The sequence below is a fragment of the Echeneis naucrates genome, chromosome 17 (genome assembly GCF_900963305.1).
Source record: "Echeneis naucrates chromosome 17, fEcheNa1.1, whole genome shotgun sequence".
Classification (NCBI taxonomy): Eukaryota; Metazoa; Chordata; class Actinopteri; order Carangiformes; family Echeneidae; genus Echeneis; species Echeneis naucrates.
The window spans coordinates 18,493,114-18,510,599 of NC_042527.1; the positions used below are offsets into that span (position 1 = coordinate 18,493,114).

Below are 17,486 nucleotides of genomic sequence, written 5' to 3' on the forward strand. Positions count from 1 at the left end.
CTCTTTGTTTTAGATCTCTAAAAAGTGGGATCACATTTTGGAAAGTTTATAGGGTGGAACTTAATCCCGCCTCCGAAGGTTCCGCTTTAACTCACTGTCGGAGATATTTTGTTGAAGGACCGGTGAAATTGCCAAGGAGCTGTCGTGCTCCTCGTTGTGGCGTGAATAAAATATACACATATATGGATATATATTAAAATAAGTTCTGTTAAATACAGTTTAGACAGCGAAGATATGTCATCACGGAGTGCCCGGGTCCTCTACCAGAGGACGGGGGTCTTAAAGCTGATGGGCAGGGTGAGTGTCTTTGAACGCAGCATCTTTTCCATGTAGGTCAAAAACACAAACTCTTAAAACTGGACAGAGATTAACATTAACAAATTCCCCCTGTTCACCAAATGAATCATTATATTGTATCACATTTATAGATTCAGGTGTTATTAAAGTTTAAATATGTTTTCATAACTCCTGCTCCACTATTAACTAAATTTTATATGCTAAAATAGATCATATATGTCATATCATACAAGAATACAAACAAGAATCTGTAAATACATGACAGACTTTTTACAGAATTTAAATGTAAATGGCATCAGTTGTGAAACTATAGAAAAGATATCTCTTGTCTATTACCAGATGGAGGTTGGATGCTGTTGGATACCGTAGTGTTTGTTTTTTATATGTTTTGGTTTTTTAATCTTTAGGGAATGAGCACAGCTGCCCAGCCACGATCTCAGGCAGATTTCCTAAAAGGAGAGCCACACAGGAAGCATCCAGGCGTGATCAACCTGAAAACTCTGCGTCTCCCCGAGGAGCTGCAGACGGCTGCTCGGTCGATTATTCACAGTAAGTTAAGTCGTGTTTGTGGCCATCTGTTGATAGGCCACATGTTTCTTCAGCCAAGATGACATTGTCAAAGCACTGTGATGACTCTTGAATCTCTCCACCTGTAGGAGCTCAAGTAGCTCATCTGCCTGAACGCGCTGTCAGACTCACAAACTTCCTGTGGAGCAGAAAGCGAGCAGTCGAAGATACAGCCCTGCGGCAGAAAGCTGTGAGCATGGAGAAAGAGCTTTGGGAGAAAGCACTGCAGAAGAAAGGAGGTGGGTGGCATACTGCGGAGCATCCTGAATGACAGAGTATATGTACGTGTTAATCAAATGTAAAAGATCATATGGAGAAAAATTAAGTGTGCTTTATATTACAGATATAGATGAGGAAGCGCTGGAAGACCGCATCAAGAGGAAAGTGCTTTCAGAGCTCAGAAGAACCACATATCATTGGACTACCATGAAGTAACGCTCATCTACACAAAATTATTATTAAATTCAATTACAAATGAATTTATTAGCTTTTTAAGTTATTGTTGAGTTCAGAAACAAACGCTGTTAATTCACTTGTTTTCTGAGTCCTAATTGCACTGGCTAACCTGTAAACATTTAATTTACACAAGCTTCAGGTCTGTCCGTGTCCAAGTTCTGATGGATAGTTAAACTTTCTAGATATTTAAAGTACATCAGAAATTGATATTAAACTGCAGGAAGATATAAAGTCAAAGAGTTGATTCTCAGAGTGACAGGTTTTCAGTAGTGAAGCCATGAGTGGTACATTTTGAAAACTGGGATTTCTGCAGTTTAAGCCAGCGATGAGTTTTTGTACACCTTACTATCTGTGTCCAGGTACGATGAAGAGACAGGTGTTGTGTACATGGCATCTCGGCTGGCGGGGGGCTATGCCGCTGTGAGGAGAGCACTTAATGAGGTATGAAGTGGTGAAGATCATAGGTTAATTCACATGATGATGTCAGGACTTGAGAAATAACAAAAACGACAAAATACATTATTATCTTTCAAATTTCTGCCATTATAGTTCCCATATGTTCTTTTTTTCAATCATATCAGATAAAGAAGAGAGACCCCACTTTTGCCCCTCAGTCTCTCCTGGATTTTGGTTCAGGGTTGGGGACAGTTGTCTGGTCAGTGTACAATACATAAAGAGAGTTTTCATGTGAATTACAAGACAATAAATAAGTACAAATCTCTCTCATTGTCCTTCAGGGCATCACACTCGTGCTGGGCCGACTCTTTAAAGGAGATGGTGTGTGTCGACAGCTCTGGCCCAATGAATATTCTGGCAGAACAACTTCTCAAAGGTGCACATACAAAACCGTCATTCCATTCAGATTCATTACAGTTTTGCCAAGAAGTTGATCGAACAGTCAAATAAAAAAATAATAAAAAAATAAGGGTTTGTTTTTGCTGTGCAGGTGATGATGACAGAGCTCAGCCTCTTATCAAGCACGTCTATTTTAGACAGTTCCTTCCTGTTTCACCAAAGGTAAGACAATGCAGTGCTGGTTTCTATAGCTTGAGCACAAGTAGTCCTGACAGTCCTGCATTTCTGATCTTCAGGTGCAGTTTGATTTGGTGGTCGCAGCTTTTACTTTGTCAGAGTTACCCAATGTGAAGGAGCGAGAGGAGGCAGTGTTAACTCTGTGGAGAAAAACAAGTTCATATCTGGTGGGTAGAAATAATGACAACTTGTATGCAGGGCTGCTTATAAATTACAATTTTCCTTAGAACTGTTGTGGTACTTTACTAATATATGCTGGGGTTTTTTTGGGTTAAAGGTGTTGGTGGAAAATGGGACCAAAGAGGGTCATCACATTCTTATGGAAGCCAGAGACACTTTATTAAAGGTATCTAATTGCAGTAGATGAGATGACACCCATTGTCATAGGGGACTTTGGTAAATGCTTTGTTTTGAAGGAGATTTGACACTGATATCGGAAACAGATCTGATATATCAAACTTGATAACTCTTTTCATTTCAGAAACAAGAGAAAATAATTTATGACTCCAGACCAGCATCAGTGTTCGCTCCAGTATGTTCAAACCCCAGCTGGTTTAACAATTTTATGACATAACTTTAGTTTGTTTGTCTCACTGACTTAGTGGACTTTCTACTTTTCTGATTTCTCAGTGTCCCCATGAACTGATGTGTCCTAAACTGGCCTTAGAACCTACTGTCCCCTGCAACTTCCAGCAGCTGTACCAACCTCTTCCTCTGCCCGGGGTGAGACTAAGCTCTGGAATACATGTTTGGTTAGAGTTAAGAGCATAAAAGTTCATTAAACTTTTAACTGATATAAATGTCTGAAAAATAAAAAAAATGTAAAAAATAAAAACACAATGCCTTTTGTGTTTGGTTAATTTTTCTAAACTTAATTAGGACGTTGTTCCCTAAACTTACTGTTGTGAACTTGTCAGATAATCAATACTTGTAAAGCATCTGCAGGTGGAGCCATTTTCTTTGTTCATTCATGTTATCGTCACTGCTTCTGCCTGTGTAAAGTCTGTAAAACCTAGTTATTTACTTTGGACAGGAGCATATTTGAAAAACCAACTTAAAGTTAAATCACAGTTGTTAATTTCTGCTTAAAAATAGAAGAACAAAAGAATTACTTGCATCTGATTTTTTTTTTTCTTTCCCCCCCAGCACAATGAGCGTCAGATAGAGAAGTTCAGCTTCCTGATCCTCACTCGCAGTGGACCAGCAGAAACAACAGGGGGTGTGGACTGGGCTCGGCTGGTTGCACCAGTGCTGCGCAAAACGAGACACGTCCACTGCAGGATGTGCTGCCCCAATGGACAACTACAGCACGTGGTGGTGACAGCTCGAAAGCACAGCAGGTAAACAACAATCATACAACTAAGAATGTGAGGCAATACATGAGAAAACTTCATAAAAGTAGATGTTATGTGAGGGAGGCAGATCCTTCCTATGAAACAATTACGCATTCTTCCAAAATGAAATAGTCTAAAATTGAATAAATATTATCAAGCTGTCTAAACAATATGCAAGCAAATCTGACCCCGATGCTCAGTGGTAGTTTGTTCCTCTGTTAACGGGTTGTCTGGATATGCCTGAACGTTGTTTGCATTTTTCTTCGATCAGAGATGTGTACCGCTGTGCCCGGAGCAGTGACTGGGGGGATCAACTGCCGGTCATTCAGAGACTCCAGGAAGACGCCCAGAGTGATTCAGAGTGATGATTCAATAAGGACAAGTTTTTTTTCCAGACTTCTGAAATAATAATAAAAAAAAAACCCATAAAACTAAAGTCCATGGACTCATCAGCTGTGAGTGAAACAGCAGACCTGCCTTTCTTTATGAGAACCGGAAAAAAAACAGACAGACCAAGCAGCTCTTGTCTATTATAAGATTACTTCAATAAAATGTCATAGTTCTTTCCCCCAGCTATCTTCACCTCCAACAAGCGGCCTGAAAAAATCCAAAAGGCCAGAAGAGCTGCTGGTCTTCATGGTAATTCTGCCTCATTGAAGGTGAATGTGATGGGATGATGAAACAAAGTGCACTGATCATTGTGTGTTTCAGTGGTTCGCTGAAGATGCCTCTTTCCATCATACAAGCCATATCAGATCTGTTATAGAAAATCTGAAAAGACCTGTAGAAATCAAAAACTAATTCATAAACAACAACACCCAAGTAGTCAGTGAATCAGAAATTTAGTTTTCTTTTCAGTTGTCCGTTAGGTTTATATATGGGACAGTGAACATGCAGGTGTAATTAAAGAAATATTTACAACAGCACACATTTCACCAAAATCTTTTAATTCCTCACAATCTCCCTCAGAGCTGAGCTCAAGTCTGGGTACTTGTACTGAAATCCAGCCTCTAAAGTCCTCTTTGGTATGACTTTTTGTCCTTGTGTGAGGATGACAGCCCTCTCAGAGCCCAACAGGGCGTTCATGGCAAAGCCTGGCACAGGAAAAATTGTGGGCCGTCTCAAAACCCGACCCAGCTCCTTTGTGAACTCGTAGTTGGTGTTCAGTGCAGGTGCAACTCCATTAAACACCTGCTGTGAAGGGGAGGGAGTGTTGGCGGGGGGCTCCAGGGCATGAGCGATGATTCCTGCCATATCAGAGACGTGGATCCACGGGAACGGCTGACTCCCTGAGCCCAGAGTGCCACCGAGGCCGAGCCAGAAGGGCAGCAGCATTTGTTTCATGGCACCACCATCACGCCCCAGCACTACTCCTGGTGGAGGGAGGGAGACCAGAGAATGTATAATCTTTCTGAGTATGTCGTCTTTTTTACAGGAAACAGCTAAGTTGTTGTTAAATCTTGTCTATAGACAAATACAGGAAATACTAACACTATTTTCCTTCTTTTATTCACTCTGCTTTTAATTACTTTAACTGAGATGGGCAGATATTTCACATATTTGGGGAAACTCTGATCTGAAAAAGCAAAAGGAGGGGTAATGGGTTTTTGCATGGAAATGAATGTGTTGTTACTTTGATCATTTAAATATATCCTGTTCTTATTCTAAGAAACTGTAACACATGAGCTGTTCCCATATGTGCCCATTAAACTGCCACTGAAGTGTTTCATCAGCAAAGACCCTGCAGCTACACTAAATTAAAATTATACACAAAAAAAAATTGATTTTTCTTTTGAATCGCCGAAAAAGACAACTATTCTCAAACCACAGTGAGCAAGAATGTCGTGCAGAAAAGTTATAAAAGACAAATGCATCCTTTCTTTCATCCTCTTGCCACAAACCATCCTGTTAGACATAAAAACTACTGAGAGCAGTAACTCCCAATGGACTTTCATGTTCGATTGTTTTTGCCTCTTTTGTCAGAAACTTTAAGTATTTTTCTGAAATATAATCTCTTACCAGGTCTGATGACAACTTGTTTGGTGGTTTTTGCTACATTCTCAGGCAGAAGTGCTGAGGCCTCCCACTCTTTGACAAGTTTAGAGAGGAGGTCGTAAGGTTTGCATTCACTGTCTTCTGTGTATTCAGCTGTCAGACTGGGTTGGTAACAGGCTGCAGACATAAAAAAGCAAAGGAGACATTTGACAGCTTTTCTCTGAGCAGCATATACGTTTTGTAATTAGGCAGAGACTCACCTACAGCTGATACCAGCACCCAGGACTGAGGAGGACTAGGGGAGGCAGCTATGGCTTGAGCCAGAGCTTTTGTAGTGTCAATGCGACTGGAGAACAAATCTTTCTTGTAGCTTTCATTCCACCTGAAACAGCAAATAAAAACAGACCAACCAGTTAAAATCCAGCTACATTAAAGTATCAATTACTATCCTCAAAAGCAGTTAATTGACCACTGCATTCACTGTCATCTCAGCCAGAAGGATTTAAAATTCTATGTTTTGGTTTTTAAATTGCAAGTCTTCTTTTGTCATTTTATTGTATAAACAAATGCATGGGCTGATTCAATTTAGAAAATAATGAACAGATTGCCCCTTACAGCCTTCGATTATTTGCTGCTCACTATTCAGAAACAGGCTTCTCACCATCTCAGCGGGTTCATGAGATTCTCTCCGGCCAAGTTGACGGCCCCTTCACATGGTGGGAGGCCACGAGACTCCAACTCACCCTACATGAGCACAGATGAGTTCAGTTCATTCGTAGCAGAGGTGAGTCGGGAGCTCTTAAAACATTTTCAAATTTCCTCTTTCTTTTTTTTTTTCTTTGAACTCTGAAATGAACAAAGCTCACACCCATGTTATTTTCCCTGGACCAGACTGTCGAGATATCACTGTGACTTCATGACCTTTGTCTCTGAGCAGACGAGTCAACTCACGGCCCACAAAGCCAGATCCTCCCCCTGCCGGGAAGACCAGGCACACAGAAATAAGAATAAAATCCAGCAGTTATCTGTTACAAAAAATCTAAAAGCAAATGTGTCTTTAATTAGTCTTTAAGTTGCCATTAACTAAACAAGCAGTTTGATCCAGCTGTCCTGTGATAAATCTCATCCTCTTAAACATTGTTTAGTTGTAACTATTTGATAATTTTTTTACAATTTACAGCGTGTGGTGCTGTTCAAATGGGTTGTTTTATTTAACGGAAAAAAATAAAAAATAAAGCTCTCAGTATGTAATGAAATATTTTACGTATTGAATATTACTTAAAAGCACTGAAGTGCGCATGCGTACAATTGACATTTACAAAACAGGACCCTTCTGCAAAACTACAACAGACGTAGTTTTATTTATCAGTTCATCCACACAATTGCAGTTTTTATACGTTTAAACACATAGTTGACATGTTATCGTCACTGTTATTTTCTTGCATAAACACGACGCGAAAATAGGTTATGCCTTTTACGTCTTATGCTAACAGTTAGCAGGTAGCGTTATGTCACACTGACCTTCCACTTAACTGCTTAAAATTTAAAACATAAAAAGATATAATTCAAACTAAAACCTACGTACCTATTAGGACTCTCATGCTGACCAAATTACTGCCCAAAGTTAATTCAGTTTGAATTTTAACTTCAGGTTATCTTCCCGACTCCACCAATCTGTGTACGGAGATTGCTTGTAGCCTTTTTTTGGGCCAAAAGGCTTTCCGTATTTTCAACCTATAGTGACGTCATTTTGTAGTACTTCCGTGTCTGTGGGCGTTTTCCTTGAAATAACAGGTGGCGTTCAATCCCGGGTTTATTTAAAAAAAAAGCATTGTTATCTATGTAGATATCTGTCAATATTTATTCAACAAAGTCATGTTTCTAGTTATGTGTTCCATTATTGAAGCCATTTAATCATCTCCGTTATGTTCATACTTTTTTTTTCATTCATTTTAGTGCGTCTTAGTTGATTTACTTTTCAACATGTTGATACGGGACACTTCCCAGACCACTCAGGCCCATTCTTTAAATATTATATTCAGTTAAATCATTATTTAAATTACGCATATTTAAGTAGTATTAATAAATCATGCCATTAAAAAAAATCAATTTCTTTGTTTATTAATTTCACGTTATTCAGCTGCAAATACACTTACGGATCAAAGTGCACAATAAACAGTTATCAGGAGAATAAGTCTCCTGAAAAATCGTGTGATTATTTGTTTAAAAATGTGTTGTATGTCTGATTGGTTTTTATTTTATTTTGAACAAACACTTCAATGATATAATGTTTATACAAATGGTTGTTGAGCTCTTTTATTTTGCACCAGACCCGGAAGTTTTCTGGACGCTGTTTGGTGACGACAGACACCAAACACGTGGTTTTGATAAAGACATAAATTGCGGCTCGGCGTCATTAGCGGCCTCTTTTCCTTGTTGCGGTTCAGGAGATCAGACTCTGGTTCTGGTTCTGGTCGGCGGGGGACCAACACGTGTTGGACTTCATTCATGGTGCGTGTTTGATTATTGTGTGTTTGTATGTCTGCGGTTATTTCCGCACAGACTGTAGTAGCTGTCTTTTTTCTTTTTTTTTTTTTTTTAATCTAATGAACCTGAGTTACTCCAAAGGGAGGAAACGGCTGTATCCGACTGTATGCTGCTTTTTAGGCTAATGGAATAAATCAGGTTTTTCATTAATCCTCAGGTGCCTTTGTAGCAGTTTGGTCTCCCTCCAAAAAAAAAAAAAAAAAAAAGTCATATCCTTCCATGTTCATTTTAAACTTTGCACATGTTGTACATGGTGAGACTATTGGAGCTCCTCGGTGTTTATTTGATTAGAATTATGAGAAATTGAGAGGAAGCGTCTTTATTTATTCTTACGGGATTTAGAACCAAGCCAACTGGAGCATGTGACAAAGCGACTCCATGCTGGTTTCTTTCCGCAAGGCCTTACAATGCAAACCGGATCTAAAGCACTGCTTTGCTGTACCTGCACCCAAATGAGTCACTATGGTTTTAACTGAACAGTAATGCCTTTGACTGGAAAGTGTAATGCGGGCTGATTATTGACTACTTAATGAGGTCATTTAATGGCACACCCTGAATAATTAGTCTGCTTTTTGGATTAGTGTGTCACTTCAGATGAGACACTTTAACTGTATCAGGTTCAGCCTTTAGACTGGTGACTGGGTCTAATCTTTAATGTCATTTTTCCCAGCATCATTTTAATATGGGACTTTTAATCTCCTTTGAGATGAAGAAACAAATTTCTTTTTTTTTTTTTTTTTTTTTTTTTTTTCCCAAGGTCACTTTTCTACAGTCAAACCTTAATGATGAGTTGCATGTGAGTCCGTGTTTCACCTGAAGCTGATGATTATTCTTTCACTGCACTGATGGGTTTGATGCTACAGATTTTGCAGTGAAGTGATTTATTTACAACTTGAGACTAAATATTTTTTCTTTTTCTTTTTTTTAAATAGGATTTGAGACCTGTCCTGGAAGGATCTTAATAAGGTGAGGAAACAGTCACTGCATGAGGGCAATACAACCCGTTCTGTTTATTCTTTCCCTTTTATAAAAACATTGTGGAGGTTTGTCTGCTGGTGTTAGGTGTGTAACTATTTGCCTTGCTCTGTGTCTGCAGGTAATGGGAACACTGCAGAAATGAGCCACTGTTGGCCCAAACCATTCAGCACACCTGAATGAAAATATTACTGTTGCATCAATTTAAAATCCCAAATTAAATTTGCCTGAAATGCAACGTATTTAACGTATCTACATGTTTAAGGACCAGTCTCCGGTATAAATGTGCAGGTATAGTTGAGGCCACACAGATGTCCTGCCAAAGTCTTATGTTCATCAGTTTTGTTTTTTGTAGATCTGTTATTTAAATATTCTGACTTTATGGTGTCATGCACTGTACTATAACACTAGTTTTCAAACTTTATAACCAAGAAATGACTGAATTTATAGCTATGTTGCAGAAATGGAAATTCACTGCTAAATAAAGTTAAATGTGGTAACCTGGCTTGGCTTTATTTCCAGGTCTGTTCAGCTGTTTGGCTTTTGGTAGCACATTAATTGGCTGTCAAACCATCTTTTTTTTTTTTTTTAAAAGAGGTGTGATCAGTGACTACAGGTTTTATTTAAATAAAATCTGTTTTATTGAACAATATCAAACAACTCTCAGGTATAAAAAAAATATACAGTGATTTAACAGTAATGCATCAGTACATACAGTGAAGATTTGGTCTACATTGTGCAACAACAGAAACTGAAAGCATCAATTGTAATTGTTACAAAAGAATTCCACATAACAGAAAACAAAAATATAAAGCCTGAATTTGCTAGTTGTGTGACACGTACAGAGCATCATACAACACAGATGACGCACAATTTCATGTAAGCTCTTACTAGATCAGTGGAAAAATGTTCATAGTTGATTCAAAAGTTTCGCAATATCCAGTAGAAGACTTGATGAAAGGGGGAAATTGATTTAACGTCAAGTGTCTCAAGAGCGGATACAAGTTTTCCATGATGAAACATTTTATTTATGTTGCAATTAAATACTTAAACAGACATTGATTAATACAAACTGAGGAAAAAGGAAGTAACACTACCAATATGCTCCACTGAACTTTTTCAGAAATGCATGTTTATCTGAAGACCCAGAGTTCATGGGAAACACTTAAAGGACTAATAAGGATTTTAGGTGATTTGTAAATGAAACTGATGAACTAAATGAACTCACTGTACACACAACCTGTTTAATGTTAAATAACTTAATGAGATGAGAAAACTGTCAAACTCAGTTGTGATAACATAAAATAGGATTTTGTAAATCATGTAAAATTGTATGTAAATACTGTACAATATACAACATGATTCATTTCTCAACATCTACAGCATATAACCCAGTTTGTTTTCCCCTGATGATTGCTCCCCAAGATACAGTACTGTAATTATTGTACATTTTGCTTTCAGTTTACAAAAGATAAGAGTATTTACAGTTCAGATATACAGGTCAGGTACAAATTATTATTCCTTATGGGAGGAGTACAAAAAATAAAACTTGTTTCAACAATAAACACATTATCATTTGAAGTACAGTAAATTAAGGTTGAGCTGTAGTTGGGCAGGTTTCATTCAAACCTCATTTCCATTTTGAGCAGATATGCTGTTTGAGTCAACATTTCCGGTTGCCAGCGTGGTTTTACGACTCTTTTTGTCTCCTGTTGTATCTGATGATATTCCCTCAAAGAGCTTCGCCATGAAGGCGAAGCCGTTCTGCCTGATGTAGGACTTCCCGGCGAAGGTGTACAGGACTGGATTGGCACAGCTGCTAATGAAGGCCAAAGCCGACGTCACTGCTCGACTGGACTTTGCAATGTGATCCAAACTGCAGAAAAAAAAAAAACAAAACTGATTTCAGTCTACAGCTACAACTAAAGCATATATTTATTGATTCTTAAAAAAAAAATGGTGGCATTACTGGGAGTTATAGAGGCAAAAGTATTCTAAAAAGATGGATAAGATTATTATAAAATGGCTCAAAATAACCAAACAACTACTAATTGATGCAGAATGACATCACAGTTTTATTTTCCTCGTGTTTTAATGTTTACCATGTTGGCAACAAAGTAAAATTTATTTTTCAATCATTTCCAGATGTTAAATAGGTTAAAGTCATACATTTGTCAAAAAATGAAAGTAATTTTAGTAACTGGTGTTAATGAGGCAGCAATGTATTTTATTTCACTGTGATCTTTTATTACTCACATTATTCTTGTGTCTGAATCTTCTTGGTACCATTCAGCTGCAACCTTGAACATAAAAAAACAAAGTTGAAGTGAAAATGTCACACCGTTGACCTTAAAAGCAGGCGTGTCAATGACTCGGTGAACATGCCCTTCACACACACCTGTATCATGTTGACAACATGGTACGGCAGCCAGAAAGCGCCAAACATCACCACAATAGCCAAGATGAGTTTCTCACTGCGGACATTTCTCCGGAACTTGGTCTGCCTCAGGCGTCTCAGGATGAGGACATAGCTGGTTATGATGATTGTGTAAGGAAGAATAAATCCTAACACCGTCTCGAAGGTGTACTGAAAACGTACCTGCACACAGGAGGAATAAAAAACAGACGTTCTTACAGTGATCACTGAGCTTCAGTGTACATGAGTCAGTCGCAGAAAGGTCGAGGCTAAATTCATTTCTGGCTTCTTTAGAATCAGCTGCTGAAGTGAGCTGAAAACTTTGGGTTTTAACTTTTGGGCCGAGAAAACTCACTCTAAACAAGAAATTGTAATTTCAAAGTGAGGGTGTAAATCTCCAGATGAACTGAATGAAAGATCTCTACCACCTCCTGGAGAATCATCCACGGCAGTCTGCTGTTTGATGCAGATTTCACATTTCCTTCTTCCCCCTGCAGCTCAAAACAGGAACCATACAGGCCAGACAATGTTGACAGGAGAAGCTAACCGCTGTCCTTTTACTTTTATTTCCTCCCTTAATTATGATAATAAAATAGGTCATATTGGCTTAAAGCCAACAGAAAAATAACCTGTTGTCCCAACCCTTGAAATTAGTTTCATAAAAATATGTTAAACACACTCTTGTTCCAGTTTTTACTGACGGATGGTTCCTTTTTCGTTTTATATAATTAAAAAAACTGAATGTTTTCATTATGTCACTTGACGACGTGAATAAACAACAAAAATCGCCTCCGGATGCTCCGTAACATCTGACACGTGAGTCAGTTTTCGGCTCCTTCTGCAGCTCTTACATTTTACACTCATCTTCAGTAGATGGGCACGTTGTTGTTCGTTTGATTTGATGACATCATGTTTGGCTTCAGGAGAAAATATTTAACTGGCTGAGAAGCCAGTGATGTTAATGGCAAACTATCTAAGTTAGTCTACTCACATGTTGAGGGTGGGTGTGATCGGGCGCGCACACCAATCTTGTTTTATTCATCTCATTTATGTCCTTTCGCTCGTTACGAAACACCAGCGACGGGATGGCGATGAGCCCCACCGCGAGCCACATGACCACAATCACCCTGTTCGCGATCTTCTTGCTGGCTATGTAGGACACTTTCCTGGGAAGCACCACAGCCACCAGCCTGTGCACGCTCATCAGCGTGATCAGAAAGATGGACGCGTACATGTTGGTGTTGCACAGGTAGAACAGGATCTTGCACATGGTGTTTCCAAAGATCCAAGTCTGCTTGGCCAGGTAGACGATGAAGAAGATGGTGAGGATCATGAGGAAGCCGTCGGCCAACGCCAGGTTGAGGATGAGGATGGAGGTCACCGAGCGTCGTCGGATGCGAGCCAGGATGCTCCAGACGATGAAGAAGTTTCCAGGGACGCCCAGGAGGAAGACCAGGCTGAGGATGAGGGCGCCCAACGCCGTGGAGAAGTCATTGCTCACAACGCTGTCGTCTTCGGGGTTGCCAGTTACGTTGGGATTACTTGAGTTGATCATGCTAGATGGAGTTTTGATCCTGAGGATGAGAGACAAAGTTCAAATTTAAAACAGGACGTATAGTTGGATCATAATTTCAGCTCCTTATCTCGGAATTTTCAATGAGCAGAAATGATTGTTATCACAAAACAATGAAATATAATTTGATCAGAAAAGTGAAAGAAATGGCCTTTTGCATCACACCACTTTTACTTATCAATAGCCTTTTTATCTCAGCCATGTTACTACGGCCGAGATAAACATATGGACCGTCTGTACTGTATACATGGTGCTAACCCAACTGACTAGTATTTAAATATGAGACAGAAAATGTGACCTCCCTACTCTTTGGTTCCCATTAGCTCCCCATCGCTCATAATATATCTAAATATGTGTGATTTGGAGTGCCAATGTGTCACTCTTCTCTAAAGTTAACAGGAACGTTCAGTACAAAACCAATTTCCTCTTGGAGGAAGTGATTTCTAACCGTGAATGATGAAAAGATGTGGCAAAGTTAAAAAAAAAAAAAAAGAAATACAGGAACAAAATCATCTCCAATGATTTTGCTCTCTTCAGATTTTTGTTTTGAACTTAAGGTTTATCACTTTGGGAGCACACCTCCATGCCAATGGCTGATTTTGGTGGAAAACGCTGTGCTATTGGAATGAAGATGAAGAAACATTTAATATCTCCCAATACCTCAGTGGGAGAGGATGGCAGCCACCCTGACGCAGCCTCTAAAATATTCCTGTCAGACCAGGCTGCCAACAGCGTAACTCAAATATGGAGGCAGCATGCTAAAACACGCCAAACATTAGCAGTTGAGCGTCATACCCGAATGCCATTTCAACACAGTCTTTGGTTCACTTACTTTTGTTTGTGCCTTTATTTGTGTCTCTTCTCCTGAGGCTTTCTCAGTGTCAGTTCACATGGAAACTAGTCCCGCAGAGTGCAGAGGTCACAGGAATTTGACCTCCAATTAAAGACATGGTTCCACATGTATCCCTGACAAGCATGTGCCGACAAGCATGCATTTTGATGCATTTGAGAAATGCATCAAAATGCAACTTTTGATGCATTTCTCAAAAGTTGCATCACTTTTAAGAAATGCAGCCAGTCTAAGCAACACACAGTGACGCTGTCACGTGAAAGCGTTGTTTCACAGGAATCATAGTTTTCTATACAATCTGACGTTTTTCAGAACGGTAACGAAAGAAAGAAACCTTTTCCAAGCAAGACACCGCTGTGTCGTCCGAGCACAGGAAAATAAACAAGAATCTGTCATCTGTGACGACATAAAAATACTGCTGTCACAGGGAAAGTTGGAAAAATTACTGTAATGAAACTATGTCAGCTAAACTAATGAATGGGAATAAAGTAATTTCATGACATTTTAGGGATATTTGAATTACAAAAAAAAAAAAAATAAATAAAAAACAAAAAAACAAAATCCAGGGACTTTAAAAAAAAAAAAAAAAAAAAGAAGAAGAGACTCTGCAAAGCACTTGTTCCTGCCAGGAACTCTGTTTACCAGTAAAGTAATAGTGATGAATTAGCCCACGGTATGCAAGTATTAAAATAAAGCGTCATAGGTTTGTAATAAATCTCTTATCTGTAAATAATCAAGTCAAGAAAAGTAAATTATTATTATTAAAATGGAAAAGGGGAATGGGAAGGAGGTAAATGTTAGTAAAATCTGGAAGAGAGACTGAAGAGAAATGTCAGAAAGAAGTTTAAAATCAAAGTGTGGAGAATTTTCCACTCAGCGTTAAAGACTAATAGACTGACCTTTCCGGGATGTGATTGAAATGTCCAACTGCTCCTGTCTGCTCTGTCCGGCTCCCACAGCGTCTCCTCCAGAGCTCAGTCACTGATAAACTGAATCACGCTGCAACATGCTGTGGTTTGAGTGAGAGAGGCACAGAGGTGTGTCCTTCTTTAGGAAGCTCACTGGCTCTCATGCATACACAAACTTATTCTTTCTCTCTTTATGAGCATCCTGGGGAGCAATGCATGAAGATTAACTCTGGATATATAATGTGTGTGTGTGTGTGTGTGTGTCTTTATAAATAAACATGCTTTCGTCCTCTAAACATTTCCCAGTGTCACGTATTAATATTTGTGTGTCCCAAGGCTGTTCATTCAGAGTTCAGATAATTGTTGCGTAATCTGTTGCTTCAGATAACTGATTCAAAGCTGTGTCATGGATGGAGGACTCACAAACACACACACACACTCCCAGACACTAGTTCATACAGGTCTGACACGGACAGGAATGCTGATTTTCACAAAGAGGAAGCGCAAAGGCTGAATGAGTAGTTGTGTTACACTTTCATCCTTTAAACATGCATACCTTTGCTCAGACTCATCTTTTACATCAACGCTGCTTCACACCTTCTGACAGAAAACATTTTCTGGTCATTTTATGCAATCAGTCGGCTGCCAAGCAGCTAAAAGCCTGACAGGTGTTGCCCATGTGTTTTCACGGTGCTATAGAAACCCCGACTTTATGTTTTACCGCTCTGATAAGACTGGTTTTCTAACAAAGGGGGTTTGTATGTACAGTTAAAAGAAAAACGACATTGAACAAGCTGAAATGATTCCCATTGAAGCGCTCCTTAGAGGCCTATTTTTAGTCATGCTAGTGGCTTGGCTCTGTTGGTCAGTCTGTTACGCTGCCATTTTGGACCAGAGTGAAGTAGAATCAGATGACATTTAGTGACATTTTTCTGCTCTTGACCAGAAAGAAGACTCTCAGCGAGTGTTGTTTTGGTCGGTGCAATTGTGAATCTTAGCGACCTATGACCTTTTTCTGTTAAACCTCCAGCAGATCTAATTTTTCCCAACATCCGGCAGGCTTTCCTGACCGTCATGGGCCTCGGATGATCTCCCTTCTGCCTGCACCGGCAGCAGCTTCACATTTGTTGTTTTTCATTAAAATGTCTCAACAATTGTTGTCATGGATTAATTAAAAACAATTAACATGAAAAACATTCAACACATAATATATATATTTTTTATTTTTATTTTTATTTTATTTTATTTTTTTGTTCACTTCCTGTGAAAGCTGACCCATGACCTTTGGTCACATGAGCAGCCCAACCACACTATCATGGCTGAAGGCCAGATGTGAAGATGGATGAGGACGATAAGGACAGACTTTTGGGAGGAAAGTTTCGCTTTAAGAAGTTCCCAACGGCTCGCTGGACGAAGCGAGGCTAACTTGCACAAGGGGCAAAGAAGAATTTCGTCCCCACAGAAAGAATTGGTCTCTGGCGTATCAACTGAGAAGAGAAACACGTGGACGGTAAGGTGACTGGAAAAAAGCAAAACGTTATCAGTAAGAAATAAATAAAAGGGGAAATTCCCCGTTCATGTATTCTGACAATGGGCATTAATGAAAATGAGTAGTTTCAAAACTGGCAGTCCCAAAGCCAAGTTGGAGCTCCAACCACTCACTGTCACTTCTGGCTTCAAAGGTTTAATTCACAAGAGAGAAGTTTCTTCAAAGTTTAAAGGAAGCTACTAAAATAGTCTTTGAATTTAAATATACATTCTTTGTGTTTTGTCTGCATTAACTTTGTGATTTTACATGAATAAATATCCTTTAGAAGCTTTAGTCCTCAGGAGAAAAATGTGATTCAGCACAATCAATCTATTGATGGATTAATTCCAGAAAAGTTTGCGTGTAATTTAAAAATATCCCTAATTAGTTGTAAAGACACACAGCTGAAGGTCTCAGTAGAGTCACTGAGATCAGTTTGATTTGAGGATAAACAGAAATGTATTTATTGCCTTTTAATAGTTGAATTTACTTTGTTTGAAATACTCATTGGATATAATGAGTATTTGGGGTTTTTTTTGTTTGTTCGTTTGTTTGTTTGTTTTTTGATTTATGATTGAACAGATGAAAACAATAGAAAATTTTTTCCAGCTTGTCTGAATATAGCATCTAGCTTTATTGGAAAAAATTAAGACCAGTTTCAGTCATTCAATAAATCATTTCAGTCTCTCTCTCTCTTTCTCTCTCTGATTCAGAAGATTAGCATGGATGAAATTACAAAAGATCTTCCTCTGATAATCTGTGTCCTCAGGCCTTTAAAGGAAGAGCAGAGTAAACTCTTTCTCTCTCTCACCACACGAGGGCAACACGTCCACAAGAATGATCCCTCTTGTCTCTCTTCCTCTCATAAACTTGACACTCAGCAGTTCCTCCTGTGTGTTGCACTCATCCATCACAGTGCAGCAGTCTTTTAAACAATTTACTTGCCATTCAAGGCTCGAGTTTCACAACCCCGAAACTTTCCATTTCTAGAAACGCTCTGTATCTGAA

The 17,486-nt window shown here is 39.0% G+C and overlaps 3 protein-coding genes and 1 long non-coding RNA gene across 4 annotated transcripts; 2 read left to right on the top strand and 2 right to left on the bottom strand.

Moving 5' to 3' along the window:
• Positions 1-128: 128 nt before the first annotated feature.
• mettl17 (methyltransferase like 17) lies at positions 129-5,416 on the top strand. The gene is made up of 14 exons (XM_029524857.1): positions 129-297; positions 705-846; positions 954-1,103; positions 1,208-1,295; positions 1,680-1,761; positions 1,902-1,975; positions 2,058-2,152; positions 2,267-2,337; positions 2,412-2,519; positions 2,630-2,698; positions 2,834-2,884; positions 2,983-3,075; positions 3,499-3,692; positions 3,958-5,416. The coding sequence occupies exons 1-14, from the start codon at positions 235-237 to the stop codon at positions 4,049-4,051; spliced, it is 1,374 nt and encodes a 457-aa protein (XP_029380717.1). The 5' UTR covers positions 129-234; the 3' UTR covers positions 4,052-5,416.
• sdr39u1 (short chain dehydrogenase/reductase family 39U, member 1) lies at positions 4,530-7,396 on the bottom strand. The gene is made up of 6 exons (XM_029524858.1): positions 7,267-7,396; positions 6,550-6,656; positions 6,343-6,425; positions 5,942-6,063; positions 5,706-5,858; positions 4,530-5,059 (listed from the first exon to the last, which is right to left on the bottom strand). The coding sequence occupies exons 1-6, from the start codon at positions 7,280-7,282 to the stop codon at positions 4,632-4,634; spliced, it is 909 nt and encodes a 302-aa protein (XP_029380718.1). The 5' UTR covers positions 7,283-7,396; the 3' UTR covers positions 4,530-4,631.
• Positions 7,397-8,115: 719 nt separating this feature from the next.
• On the top strand, positions 8,116-9,684 carry LOC115058253 (uncharacterized). Its single transcript, XR_003842040.1, has 3 exons — positions 8,116-8,192; positions 9,161-9,194; positions 9,325-9,684. It is a non-coding gene; the product is annotated as an uncharacterized LOC115058253 (long non-coding RNA).
• A 145-nt stretch (positions 9,685-9,829) lies between these two features.
• Positions 9,830-15,069, bottom strand: ltb4r2b (leukotriene B4 receptor 2b). Its single transcript, XM_029525163.1, has 5 exons — positions 14,942-15,069; positions 12,611-13,193; positions 11,602-11,802; positions 11,460-11,503; positions 9,830-11,079 (listed from the first exon to the last, which is right to left on the bottom strand). Exons 2-5 carry the CDS (start codon positions 13,172-13,174, stop codon positions 10,827-10,829), a joined length of 1,062 nt encoding a protein of 353 aa, XP_029381023.1. The 5' UTR covers positions 13,175-13,193; positions 14,942-15,069; the 3' UTR covers positions 9,830-10,826.
• Between the last annotated feature and the right edge of the window lie 2,417 nt (positions 15,070-17,486).